The 13601-nt window shown below is 46.6% G+C and overlaps 2 protein-coding genes across 2 annotated transcripts; both read right to left on the bottom strand.

The window, feature by feature from the left end:
* Positions 1-107: 107 nt before the first annotated feature.
* mydgf (myeloid-derived growth factor) lies at positions 108-2570 on the bottom strand. The gene is made up of 6 exons (XM_048989312.1): positions 2380-2570; positions 1925-1975; positions 1716-1777; positions 1165-1246; positions 942-1014; positions 108-633 (listed from the first exon to the last, which is right to left on the bottom strand). Exons 1-6 carry the CDS (start codon positions 2551-2553, stop codon positions 554-556), a joined length of 522 nt encoding a protein of 173 aa, XP_048845269.1. The 5' UTR covers positions 2554-2570; the 3' UTR covers positions 108-553.
* Positions 2571-8470: 5900 nt separating this feature from the next.
* Positions 8471-12611, bottom strand: LOC125717093 (protein-lysine 6-oxidase-like). Its single transcript, XM_048990065.1, has 7 exons — positions 11666-12611; positions 11460-11568; positions 11092-11229; positions 10763-10919; positions 9305-9400; positions 9097-9212; positions 8471-9003 (listed from the first exon to the last, which is right to left on the bottom strand). The coding sequence occupies exons 1-7, from the start codon at positions 12489-12491 to the stop codon at positions 8997-8999; spliced, it is 1449 nt and encodes a 482-aa protein (XP_048846022.1). The 5' UTR covers positions 12492-12611; the 3' UTR covers positions 8471-8996.
* Positions 12612-13601: the final 990 nt, after the last annotated feature.

The following is a 13601-nucleotide window of genomic DNA, read 5'->3' as shown; positions in this document are numbered from 1 at the left end:
GCGGACGTGATATGCGTAAGTCGTAATGAAAACGTTTGCACTTATATTAATAAAACACACGGGAGCGTAGTTACTATAAAGATGAAAAATTCTGAATCACACCTCTGTCAATCATTTTCGTCGTTTATTGGTATATCTGTTTGTAGTAAAATTGAAAGATAATATAAACAGTTCCCCTATTATACAATTTCTAGTATGGTGTGCAGCACTCCTCGTGTTTGGCGTTTGAATCGTCGTCCATACGCTGCGAGAAAATGGAAGATAAATAAATGCCCCAAGTTCACAGCTCCACTTGCTGTGGAAACACCCAACCTTCTAAACTTACATTTCTCATCCAATCACTCCAAGTAACACAAATCTACTCTGCCAGTAACCGTTTAATCATCAATAGTGGTTGGCAGGGTTTCAGTGAACAAGACTGCATTTCCTCCCAAACCCAGCACCCCCCCCCCCCCCCAATGCATATTAGCAGCTACAGTCCTAGGAAATCTGCAGCACGTTCCCTCCAACCACAATAATTCTGGTCATTTCAAGTTACACTTGTCCCACGTGATCAGAGCTCGTCGTGTTGTGTTCGGGCGATGATGATCAGTTTGGAGAGCTCAGCGCGAAACTTCCCATCCTTTTGGGTCACTGGAGGGGTATGAGAAGAATATTATATTTATGCAACTCTGCAAATATGTGGATTGGCATACAGTCAATTAGTAAACAGGAGAACAATGTCCACAATATGAATCATGCTTTGGCTTGTATGTGATTTAATCCTGGACCTGTTTACGTTTTGCATTGCAGAATAACATCATAATGCATTGATCCACATAGGCATGCACTTAATGTTCAGTGAGCTAAGTTAGCCCGTAGTCTTTGTCACGCACTAGACTCCCGTCTGTAGAAATTGGAAAGAAGCATCTCATCTGGTATTACAAGCAATGCTGCCGTACCTGCTGACTCTCCAGTAACATACTCCTCTCCTTTCAAAGGTACATCCTTTTGTCCTCCAACACCTGCCTGAGACTTTGAAGAGAGATAATGTTTACAAATGTGCCATAAAAGAGGATCGGAAGCAGGACATAAGCGAAGTGACTTAATTGCAGAGAATTAGCCTCTTAGCCGGCTTGCTGCCAGGGCATAAAAAGCTTAATGAGACCAAAACACAATACTCACAAATGCACTGGCGTACTCGATCTTGGCTCCTTTAACCTCAGCCTTAAACTGGGTGAAAAACAGGTAGGACTTCCCCTGGGGTCTATCAAGACAAGTAAGAGAAACAACTGACAGAATCTTAAAGAAACTGCTGTTTCAATTATTTTTGTTATTATTACTACTCTTAATAACACTTTTATTGATCCCTGCAGGCAAATTATCTTTTTATCTACCCTATCTTGCTCTCCATGACACACATGCAGCTGAGAGCAGGCTTCACAGCGAAGGCCAGCCACCTACAGCAGCACACATGCAGCGTGGGTGTTAAGGGTCTCGCTAAAGGGCCTACGGACATGTGACTATATTGCTGAAGCAAGCTTGAACCTGCAACCTTCTGATCACAGGCACAGAATCTTAGCCCACTGAGCTTCATGCTACAGTCACACTGTTATTTTTTTCACAGTTTACGCACAAATCATAAAGTGAGATTACATACATTTATAACAAATTAAGAGCTGAGTGTGTCCACAACTGGGTCCAAGATGCAGGAGACAAAACACACCAGCACATACCTCCACACAGAGCAGGAAAACAGTTTGTCATCATCACTGAGTCCCACGCTCATTTGCCATTGCTGTAAATAAAATTTAAACAAATTCATTCAAGCGAGGCGTTAACGTCATAGCGGAACGACGCGTCCAATGGCTGCCCTCATCAAGCCGTCCACTGAGCGTTGACAGCGCGTTAGCTTCTGATTGGTTGAAGTCAGAAACGCACTCACCTCATTGGTTCCACCCTGTGATGCGTAGGTGAAAGAACACTCATAGTCTCTCTGCGAAAAAAAGATGCACAAAGCAGGGTTATGGGGCACAGCTTACAAAATCTTCATTCATAAAAGTGCTGACGTGTCAGTTATATAGGTTAAAACCGATAAATAGATAGTTCGCTACGCATTGAATGCTACACCTTTACGAATTTTACTTTACAGCTCTACCTTCCTTACACAACTGGGCTTTTTAAACACAGTTCATAGCTGGTTAGAGAGTTAGGAACATATAGCTACACTACACTGATCGCCCAATTCCGCATGCAAGATCTACCTAAGCTTTTAGCGCTTCTGTGCACGTCACATTGTACACAGGTACAAGCAAGCCTGGTTAAATACATCGATTTAGAATTTGTAATACTTATTATATGCATTTGCTAATTTCTCGTCTCGCCTCCACCGTTACTCACTATTTTTTCCGAGAACGTGTGCACGACTCCTCCCGGTTTTACGTTGAAATCCACTGTTTTAGTTCTTTCCTTGGAAGAAGAGACCAGCACCGCCGTGGACAAGCATATCAGCAAAACTTTAATAGTCGGAAAGCAGGACAGAGAACCAAAGCCGTGGCTGTTGGAAGTAGCCATATTGGAAAGGCGGAACCGCTTGCAAGGGGCGGTCCGTATTTGCCATAATACAAGCTCCCAAAATTATCGGTTCTGACCAAAGACAATTTCTGGCCATCGCCAGAGTTTACGGTTTTCACGATTGCTCTTTTTTATCGGCAACAGAATGCAAAAAAATATACAATCCACCTCCGGAATAACTGACTTTGACCGAAAGATACATTTTGTTGGGGAAAATAATAGAAAACATGGCACATAAAAATATTAAAACTTCCAAAATACTATAATTTAGATTTTTTACTTTTTTTTTTTTTAGATTTTTTTCATTTAGATTTTTTACATTTTGCATATTTAGCACACGCTATTATCCAACAAGTGAGGCAAATAGCACATTACAAAGATACGGCTGGCAAGGAGCCGACTATAGGTATAAGTGCAGCTATAGGCTGATCTTCCAGTGAAATCCTAGGAACAAGTGTAACCAACAACTTCCAACAAAGCAGGAACTTTAAGCTTCCCTTAAATAAAAAAAAAATACAATTTAAGAATCCATTCAAGTTCGTTGTTCCTACGACAGAGAGTGCAAATAAACAGTAAGCAAATTTTTACCACCCAGAAATATCCGAATATATGAACTGAAATTTCTGAATTGTTCATAATCGTGTGCTGTGATGCACTGGAATCCCACCCAGGGAGCCCTTGCTCTGTGTCTGTTTCTTGGGGTAGTTTTACTGTGACTCTGTATTGCATGGATAACTGGTTATAAATGGAGTGCATGCATGGACCAAATATAGACAAGTTTTCAGAAAATGTTACGTACGCACTGTTGAATTTATGTTCACTAAAATAAAACATGCGCGGAAAGCGCGGTACGTAGATAATTATTCATAACGAGGCGCGCTGGGGTTTCCGGTGATTTTCTAGGATGAATTGGACAGCCACCTTAAGTTAAATAAAAATATATGTACGATTAAATCATTAGTTTGCATTCCCTGGCACACTCACACGAAGCATTTTTCTGAAGAGGGCAGAATAGTTTAATTTGGCAGGACTGGAACAGTGTCGATAAGAATGCCTTCGGTCTTTTCAGCCAAACTATCTCGTTCTTAATAATTTCAGCGTCTTTTAAGACCACATATCGATTATTTATTCTAACACAAATTATTAGAATAAAATTGGAACTGTTTTTTTTAACATTTGCGTGAGATGGGGGGGGGGGCATGGACGTCCTGGGGTTAGGTGCGGTCAAGCGAGGGATCCTTAATACACCTGTCGTCCATTAGTAAGGCTCCTTCGCCAACAGCAGTTTTGTTTCGTGTCCCTGTATTGTTGTACTGAACAGTTACCGCTTATCCCAGTTTCTCCGACTTTCTTTCGTATCCAAGGGCATAACTTTGGTTTGAGCATGAGGGGCTGAGGTCTCCAGTCATTGAAGGGGGTCCAGGGGATTATATTGTCTGGTTTAATTGTTTACACTCACCCCCCCCCCCCCCCCCCCCAAAAAAAAAAAAAAAAACGAGATACCCCTCCATCCTCCCATCTGGGTAACGGGCATCTGCTCTGGTCCAGACCGATGCAAGCCTTACAATAAAGAATAATAGCATTTTTTAAATTATTATTATTGCTTTTAAACGTATTTCAATGTCAGAAAGCCGTGTTTTGCCAAGTATGTCTCGGGAGAGCTGTCTTTATTTAATGTAACATTCTCTGGACCTGGCGGGAGGTTGTCTGTCTCTGTTTGTTTGAGACTTGTCTGACATTTTTATCACTTCAGCCATACAGACCCTCTTGTTATCACACATATACACCATTGTGTGACTCTCCCGTGGGTTCAGTCTCTCGCCATTCCTCAATATGGTCCAAACTGTGCTTATCGGCCCGGTGTCCAGGTTCATCTGTAGTTTTGCTATAGGCTTAGGGATTTTTTTCCACGAAAAAATGTGAAATCCTCAAGAAAAACGGGAACTTATATTTCTTAATGGCATGGATTTGGAATGAGCCATTGTGCCGACATGCGTACATCAGCGTATCCGACACAGAAAGGAGGCTGGTTAATGCTTCCGCAGGTTCCAAAAGCAACAAGCTCTAGCGAGTGTCTTTTTCTAATCGCACCCAAAACAGTAAAATAACAGGATCCGACTTGACTATTAAAGTATCCAGGGACTTAAGAGACACCGGGCGGCGCGGTGATCGCCGTTAAGCGGACAGCGCTGCACCGCGTTTAGGAACACAAGGCTACTCTTTCAAACCAGGATTTCCGAGCGCAAACAGGCTAAGCACCACTTTTGTTATGCCCGAGTAAATATTTCTCTCTTTTCTATAAAAAAAATGGGCGACGACAGCAAAATACTGAAAAAGATAACAGGAAAGAAAGAGTAGTGTTTACAAGAAGTTGCCTAATTAATCTTATTTTTGGTTGACGACATTTGGAGTTACCGGGGAAAAGTCCGTATTGCGTAGCCATAAGCGGTAATAATTCAGTATGAAACAGTGCGATTCTTTCACCACAGTTTTTGCTATGTACCTGTAAAGTAATGAGTCACAAATGGTTTTCCCCCCAAAGCGACCAACACAAACAGCTGATGGAGATGAGGATGTTTGTAATCTGAAGTAACCTATTTTACGCACTTCACAGAGTGCAACTATTAAATGTCAGATGAACACCAATTTCACAGTTGACTGGAAAGTAAATGAACCCCATAAAAGTTCTATATTTGCCCTATATAATTTACCATATTAATTGACAGAAGAGAACTGTAAGCCTTCTTTTATAGAGGCAAGGATGATTTAAGTTAATATAAATACGACATTTCCATAGCGCTGGTGTTTATTCAAAGTGAGACACCCCCGGTGTCTGGAGGAGGCCCTTGGGTGTATATACATGCCCCTGGGGTGCTGTGTGTTAAGCCGGGGGCCCATGTGCTGAGGTCAGCTCTCTTTCACTTCCCTGACTAACAGGCGAGCTGTGGAATTTCGCTGCTCTCTGTCATCGCACTGGGGCCACTGTGTCGCGCGTTCAGCCCCCAGAGCAAACACCTAGGGCCGAGCCCAAGGTTGACGGCTTTGCTGCAGGTCCGTCTTACACGGGGGAGATGCGGGGAGGGGTCGTTGTGGCTCTTAGACAAGGCGTGTTATCATTTACCAAGCTGACAGCTGAAACCTTGGATTAACACAGCTGGTATCCAAACGGTTATGGAGGATGAGCCGTTACCAGCTCACCCAGGGGCTCCCTGCGACCCAAGCTGCCCCCTCCCTCCCACTCCCTCTCATTACTTTGTCCTAAAAGTCAGCAGCTAAATTGCACCCATTTTGAATAATTTGTACCGGCAACAGAAGCTCTATTATGTTTAAATGAAAAGGCATTAAACTTCTGCATAGTGAGTCTTGTGGTGAAACGAGCTGATCGTTAGCTTGAGGAGCCGGAGTCAGGCAGGTTTGGGATACCATCGGGATGGGGGGGGCTGAACCTGATTTTAGGTCAGGGTTCCGTTGCTGGGATCCACTGATGATGGCATCCCACCCATCGGGGAGAGACGGGAACGGCCAGTCTTCAGCACAGCTGAGCAAACAGCTGGTCTGACCCATCTGCCATGACGTAGTAGAAATAGCCGGAATAGCCAAAGTTCATCAAGTGTGCAGGGGCAGCGGGGGGGGATCGGGGGTGACCATTCTTATGGCGCGTCTCCCCGGCCAGTGGGCCCGTGGAATTAGTCAGTCGCTAGACTAGATTCCAAATAAACACCTGTAAGTCTTAACTTTGCTTTAGCAGGTAAACAAGGGCTGAGGTTCCTAGACAGACCGGAATAGGGGTGCCCAGGAGCAGGGAGGTGGGGGCTTTTTCCAGACGGCTTCAATAACACGACTGAAGTTAATCTGGCAAACTAGAACCTTCATAGGGTCCAGAGTAAACCTCTGGAAATAAAGAATCCGTTGGTTACAGAAATGCCAGCCCCCGGTATTTGTACGGAGGGTGTGGGCTCTCGATGTTGTGATAACAGTTACAGTCAAGAACCTCCTTGCTGGACTTTATCCCGCAGGTCATGGACTTAAAGCGTATATTTAAAGACAGAATAGGCTCGATGACTTACATAAATCCTATTGGTTGTAATTAAAAAGAATTGTCCATTTGTTCGCGATTTAAAGAGTGGCAGCAGCTGGAGCGTCGCGACACGGTAGCCAAAGACACACTTGCGTCAAGAGACGCGGGGCTGCCCCCCTCGTTAGCGACCGGTGTTTACAGGCGACCGAGAAAGTAGACATTCATGTGTGCTGGGGTTTACGGGGCCTGGGCAAACACAGCAAACCTTCTTAATGTCCTGAAGCTCCAGATTCACAGGATATGTCCGTACAGCTAACAAAGAAGGGAAGTGGAAGGCAAGAATGAACTGGCAACTAACACTAAGTGGTTATTCAGACTAAAAAGTGCCTAAAATCCATGTTATGCTGGTATCTAGTTATGGTTTTTCTAATATGGTCTTAGATGGTCATGTCCCAGCACTTGCTCCTTTTTGATGGTTTAGCTGGCTGGGTAATCAGTTGATCATGCAGGTATGACTAACTACACCAGCTATAATGACAATCATAGGCTGGCATAACTAGCTAAACTGTCATGCAAAAGCATAACTTAAAAGGCAAGGAGGAGCATGCGCTAATTACAGCGCATTGCCACACCCACCACATGACAAAACACCTCAGGGATGAGAACCTGAGCACAGCCATGTGGCGGGTGATACCTCAGCACCACACTAGTCCGAATGGACCAGTGTGAGTTTCTTCTGGTGACTGGAGGGTCAATCCTGCCACCAACAATTTTTTCCTTGTAAGTTGGAGGACCACCTTATAGGGCTGGATGTAGATTAACATCATATGGCATAATGTCTTACCCAGCAGGTTAAGGGCCTTGCTCAAGGGCCCGATAGAGTAAGATTACTCTTGGCATTTATAGGATTCAAACCAGCAACCTTCTGATTGCTGGCACAGCATCACCTTAAGCTGATCAACTATTATAAAGTGGTCAACCAGCTTAACCAGCTTAAGCTAGTCAACTACACTAAATTCACTGGAAGACTATTCTATACTCTAACTACATGCTGTGTAAAGAAGTGCTTTTTCAAATTCATTTTAAAATGTTCTTCAGCTAATTTTCACCTATGGCCACGAGTTCTAGTATTTAAATGAATATTGAAGTAAATATTTGACTGAACAGCATCCAGACCTGTTAGAATCTTATATACTTGGATCATGTCCCCCCTTAGTTTCCTTTGCGCGAGGCTGAACAGATTCAGCTAACGCTAAGTGGAAGCTGACATACATTGGTAGATGGCTAAGTAGAAGCTAAAGCTGAATGGAAGCTAACATTTCATAAAGGCTAAATTAGCCTAGGCACTGTCACTGAGTGGGAGATTCATAATGGAGGCTACGGTAGCAGCTGGGCTAACAGCTACTTTAGGCATTTAAGACAGACAATCTCCCGCTACATCCGGAGACAAATATAGAGCAGATGAAGGCGGCTGATCAGCAGCCCATGGGTGTTCAGGCTGGGTGCTTGTTAACGGGTCCCAATGTTTGGCTAATAGCTTCAGTTTAGCTCACTGTTCATGGGCCAGGAACAGCTTAGCTGCTTAAATGGGGACCACATTCCCAAAGGCTTCCGGCTTGTTTAAGATCATCTTTGGAGCAACACCAGTCCATGAGCCGTGATAAGCAGCTCTGGGTGAAGTCTGTCCCCCATTAAACTAGCATCCCTGTCTCACTGAGCTCTCATTCTATTTTACCAGCCGTTGAGCTGAACAATTCAGATCGGGGGTGTTTACAAAAACGAAAACACATAACATAAGATATGAGTTCACTTTTATATGAAATATAAGAAGAATTATTTTTAATATTTACGTAAAGAAATAAAATGGTGACATAAAACAGATACAGGCTAAATCCCACATCAGGCTGGGACAGGGATCCTTCTGACAGTGTGATTTCAAGTTCTTAAAGGGTAGAGTGTGATAACCCATAAATAAAGACAAACAGTCATGCATACTGAACAGGCAGATCAAAAACACAGAGGAATGCTTCACTGTAATGTCTCACGGTCATAGAGTGGTTTATTCATAGCGAGCAAAAAAAACACATATAACCTACATACTTTCAGGTCCAAAATGCCATGCACAGAAACCACAATAAATAAGCCATATAATCATAAACATAGACAGCTAACAGCTCTGTCGTTCTTCCTCTGTGTCCTTAATGTGAAATCCTGTGGCCGACTGTGACCCGGCTGCCCCAATCCTCAAAGGCTGGCAACAACTCTCATGCCGGGCTCTTAGAACGCTGGAAAGGTTTCTTATACAGTACTAAAGTATAAAATAACATTTAAAAACTGCTGTATTTATCCATGAGGAGCTTCGTTCAGCCATCTTTCTTGATGCCCATCCTTGCGAAAATATGATTGGAAAATCAAAACAGTCCTTTTAACTCCTGTTGGAAAACATGAAAGATTAATGAAAAGAAAATGATGAATATTGAATGGTCAGGAATAACACCCCCGCTCCTCCGCTGAGTGGTTCCTACCCTGTTATCCTGCAGTTGTGGGTCTGGACGTAGGAGCCCGTATAGATGATGTCACACCTCACCACGTTGTTGGAGAAATCTGACTCCAGGACTTGGAAGGTGGGGTTGACGGTTACCTAGCAGGAGACGGCCAGTAGGTCAGTGAGGGGGGAGGCAAGCAGAGAATAAACTCCTCTCTCTGCCCTGAACGGACACGCCGCTGGGTTACCTTCAGGATGTAGCTCCCAGGGGGGACGTCCGTGATGTCTATCCACTGGCAGTCGATGTTGGCATTGTAGGTGTCATAACAACCGGGACTTAGTCCCTGTGCCGATAAAGATGTAGGTGGGTAAAGCTCAACTACATCAAAATGACCACCTGTCTCCTCTTTTAACCAACTGTGAACATTTTTCAGAGGTAATGGACAGGGTGGGTGTAGCTGTTCTGGTCCCCCTACCTGTGTGAGAGGGGCAGGTGTAGCTGCTCTGGTGCCCCTACTTACATCTGAGGGGTGGGCGTAGCTGTTCTGGGCCCCCTACCTGTGTGACAGGGGTAAGTGTAGCTGTTCTGGTCCCCCTACTTACATCTGAGGGGTGGGCGTAGCTGTTTTGATCCCCCTATTTACATCTGAGGGGTGGGTGTAGCTGTTCTGGTCCCCCTACTTACATCTGAGGGGTGGGTGTAGCTGTTCTGGTCCCCCTATTTACATCTGAGGGGTGGGCGTAGCTGTTCTGGTCACCCTACTTACATCTGAGGGGTGGGTGTAGCTGTTCTGGTCCCCCTACTTACATCTGAGGGGTGGGCATAGCTGCTCTGATCCCCCTATTTACATCTGAGGGGTGGGTGTAGCTGTTCTGGTCCCCCTACTTACATCTGAGGGGTGGGTGTAGCTGTTCTGGTCCCCCTATTTACATCTGAGGGGTGGGCGTAGCTGTTCTGACCCCCCTATTTACATCTGAGGGGTGGGTGTAGCTGTTCTGGTCCCCCTATTTACATCTGAGGGGTGGGTGCAGCTGTTCTGGTCCCCCTACTTACATCTGAGAGGTGGGCGTAGCTGTTCTGGTCCCCCTATTTACATGTGAGGGGTGGGTGTAGCTGTTCTGATCCCCCTATTTACATCTGAGGGGTAGGTGTAGCTGTTCTGGTCCCCCTATTTACATCTGAGGGGTGGGTGCAGCTGTTCTGGTCCCCCTACTTACATCTGAGAGGTGGGCGTAGCTGTTCTGGTCCCCCTATTTACATCTGAGGGGTGGGTGCAGCTGTTCTGGTCCCCCTACTTACATCTGAGAGGTGGGCGTAGCTGTTCTGGTCCCCCTATTTACATCTGAGGGGTGGGTGTAGCTGCTCTGATCCCCCTACTTACATCTGAGAGGTGGGCGTAGCTGTTCTGGTCCCCCTATTTACATCTGAGGGGTGGGTGCAGCTGTTCTGGTCCCCCTACTTACATCTGAGAGGTGGGCGTAGCTGTTCTGGTCCCCCTATTTACATCTGAGGGGTGGGTGCAGCTGTTCTGGTCCCCCTACTTACATCTGAGAGGTGGGCGTAGCTGTTCTGGTCCCCCTATTTACATCTGAGGGGTGGGTGCAGCTGTTCTGGTCCCCCTACTTACATCTGAGAGGTGGGCGTAGCTGTTCTGGTCCCCCTACCTACATCTGAGGGGTGGGTGTAGCTGCTCTGATCCCCCTACCTGCGTGTGGGCTGTGCAGGCGTAGCGACGTCGGGTGCCGAGGTCACAAGATGTGTCCTCTAGGCAAAAGCTGGCTTTGTGTCCCTCTGCCACCTTACGGCCAGTGGAGACTTCCAGCAAGTCGTAGTTACTGAAGGCATCCATGCTGTGGTAGTGCCTGGGGTGGGAGGGTCACAGAATTGGAGACAAATGGGGGTGTGTGTCTTACAGTACCCCCCCCCCCCCCCCACTACATCATGCTACCAAGGTGCAGTGGAATCATGGCGATCCGCACCTTACCGAGACGTGTAAAAGAGAGTAGTGTGAGGTCACACACAATGCATACTCACTGGTGGCAGCTGTGCCACTCCCACTGGTGCCTGGGTTTGAACGGCAGGAAGTCAGCCGTGCCCTGATTCTTCACCCTCTGGGGGAACCGCAGCAGCACCCTGTTGCTGATGTCACTCACGCCAGGTCTGTAAGCCGACCTTGGAGGAGGAAAAAATGGAAAAGCACCCATTTGTTTCGCCGAACATGCAGCTTCATTTAAAGCTATTAAAGATTCAGAGAAGGCTGTATGAGAGAGTATGGACCAGAGAGGCTTTGTATAAAAATAAACATATGAAGCGCTCCTTCCCCAGCTAGTATAGGAGCCTGGTGCTCAGAAGCACAAGCGCCTTGAAACTTTTAAGTCATTAATGCAGCGGTTCTTCGTTACCTGGCCAGGCAGTTCTCCTCCGCGGCGCAGCGCAGCGCGTACATCTGCATGCGCTGCACGTAGGTGGACGCCTGTATGTAATAAGGGTCCGGGATGAGGTCCGGGAGTCCTGCAACGGAGAGCGCACTCGGGTCACCATGTGAGCCGCAGGCACGCAGATCGCAGCCATCAATAGGAAGCTGGTTCAGCGTCGCGTCGCCCCTCACCGTGGTGAAAATACCTGGTACCGTAGCCGGAGCCTTGCGGACGCCGTCTGCGGGTCACAGATCTGCCGTTGGACGGGTAGACGTTATAGAAAACTGTGTTTCGATGGATTTTGAACGGATTCCGCGGGTCGTCGCCGGTCATGACCTCCAGGCTTCTCGCTTCCTCGTTCTCCGAGTCTTCTGCGTTGTTTCGTGCGGGACTCCAGGTGGCCGTGTCCCCTTCTCCCTGACTGACTGATCCGCTCCCCGACTGCGGGGCGGAGACGCTGCGGTGAAGGGTGGCGTTACTCCGTCTTCTAGGGACTCCACTTCCAGAGAATTCAGGGTAAACCCCCGAATGGGACCTGTTGGCTGTGCCAGGGGCGCCCGATGGAGAGCGCCGAGCGCCGGGATAACCGACAGCTCCAGATCGAGGAGGGGGTACGGGCTGCTGGTATCTGGCACCAGAAAGGCGTTCACCGGGGGAGATATAGCGCTCACCGTCCCCTCCAAATCCCTCGGGCTCTGGTGAATTTACTCGTACTTGGTTGCGCCCCGGTGCGCCGTATTCAAATGCCCTGGCGGTAGCCGATCGAATCTGAAGCTGTCCGATCGGAGGACGGCCGGCACCTTCCCTTACGGTGCTCAGGTACACCTGAGACCCCCTCTGGCTCTGTTCCGGCGTATGGTACTCGGACCCGGTGCTCACCAGACTGTACACCTGGCCGTTATTCTCCCATTGAATCCTCTGCGTCCACGGTCCCGTACGGCCACGCACCTGGTGCTGTGCGCTGATAAAGTGAACCAAACTTTGCATCACGTAGAATAACAGTTTAGTACTAGCCATCGCTACGAAATGAGTAAGAAATAAATCACCGACCAATAAATGGGTGGTTATTCTGCACGGCGCCGTTGCGAGGGAATGGAAAGTGCGGAGCTGCTCCTGCAATCACGCAGCATGTCCTCATCTAGCACCCGGCAGTGCGTACGGAGCACCCATGACGGTCACTTTTATTATAACCAGTTTGCCCACGCATGCACACAAGGGGGCTGCGTCGGTTGACTCAGGCCCGATTAACCCCGTCGCCGCTGGTGGGCGAGTTGCGCCCATCAGCTTTTGCCTAGTGCATCCCGGTGCGCGTATCACCAAATTCCGTCGCTTATGCCGTAGTATTTTAATAAGTTTTGCCATTTAATTTAGGTTTAAAATATTGTGTTTAAATACACAGAAGATGCATATTGACAAACAAGGACAGATTTACTTTAAAAGTATGATCCTAATTATAAATATTAAAACATAGAAGTATTATTGAAAGCTCAAGAACTGAAGCTTAAATTAACAGACCACAGCAGCATAAACAGTATCAAACATATAAACGTCCCAGTTTACCCTTGATCCCATTTACCAAATATCTACCCGAATCCTTTTCATAAAGTTCAAAGCTTACATAGTAAACTTATATAGGCCTAACACGTTTCTAATATAAGTGGACACAAGGAATTCTATAACTGATTATTATTTTTTGTTAAACGATTTATTGGCGTATCTGGAAAGTATATGCCCCCTGACAAAATGTCACCTTGAGAAATTTCACATATAATTTTACGCATTCAAGCGCCCCTGTCAAGTAGTAGCCCCCCTGAACCTGCCAGGGCATCCTTACCGCAACGACGCCCCTGGATACAAGTGCAAATACGCCTATTAAATAAATCCAGGTAATATCATTATTTGTCCACATGGTGGCAGCACAAACCAATAAGCGCTGGCCCAGTACGAAACGTTTTCTGAATGTCTGATTAACACCCAGAGCGGGAGCCCAGCTAGGTCACAGGGTGAGATGGCATGGGCCACTTATGAAGGACAGTGGCTGTTTACCACGGTACAGAACACAGCGTCCCCCCACACACACTCAGTGTAAGGATTACTCACAGCCCATCAATGTCCGCAATGTCTGTG

Source organism: Brienomyrus brachyistius, chromosome 21, assembly GCF_023856365.1.
Source record: "Brienomyrus brachyistius isolate T26 chromosome 21, BBRACH_0.4, whole genome shotgun sequence".
NCBI lineage: Eukaryota > Metazoa > Chordata > Actinopteri > Osteoglossiformes > Mormyridae > Brienomyrus > Brienomyrus brachyistius.
The sequence above is the reverse complement of the archived record's forward strand: the minus strand, read 5'-3'. Positions and strand labels throughout refer to the sequence as shown.

Excerpts from the sequence above, each read along its gene's own strand:
- mydgf (XM_048989312.1), bottom strand. The coding sequence starts at position 2,553 with ATGGCTACTTCCAACAGCCACGGCTTTGGTTCTCTGTCCTGCTTTCCG. Across the intron at positions 1,247-1,715 it reads TTTTCCTGCTCTGTGTGGAG|ACCCCAGGGGAAGTCCTACC; the intron begins GTATGTGCTGGT and ends TTGTCTTGATAG. Across the intron at positions 634-941 it reads TGTTACTGGAGAGTCAGCAG|TGACCCAAAAGGATGGGAAG; the intron begins GTACGGCAGCAT and ends ATACCCCTCCAG.
- LOC125717093 (XM_048990065.1), bottom strand. The coding sequence starts at position 12,491 with ATGGCTAGTACTAAACTGTTATTCTACGTGATGCAAAGTTTGGTTCAC. Across the intron at positions 10,920-11,091 it reads GAGTGGCACAGCTGCCACCA|GCACTACCACAGCATGGATG; the intron begins GTGAGTATGCAT and ends CTCCCACCCCAG. Across the intron at positions 9,401-10,762 it reads CCTGCACAGCCCACACGCAG|GGACTAAGTCCCGGTTGTTA; the intron begins GTAGGGGGATCA and ends TTATCGGCACAG.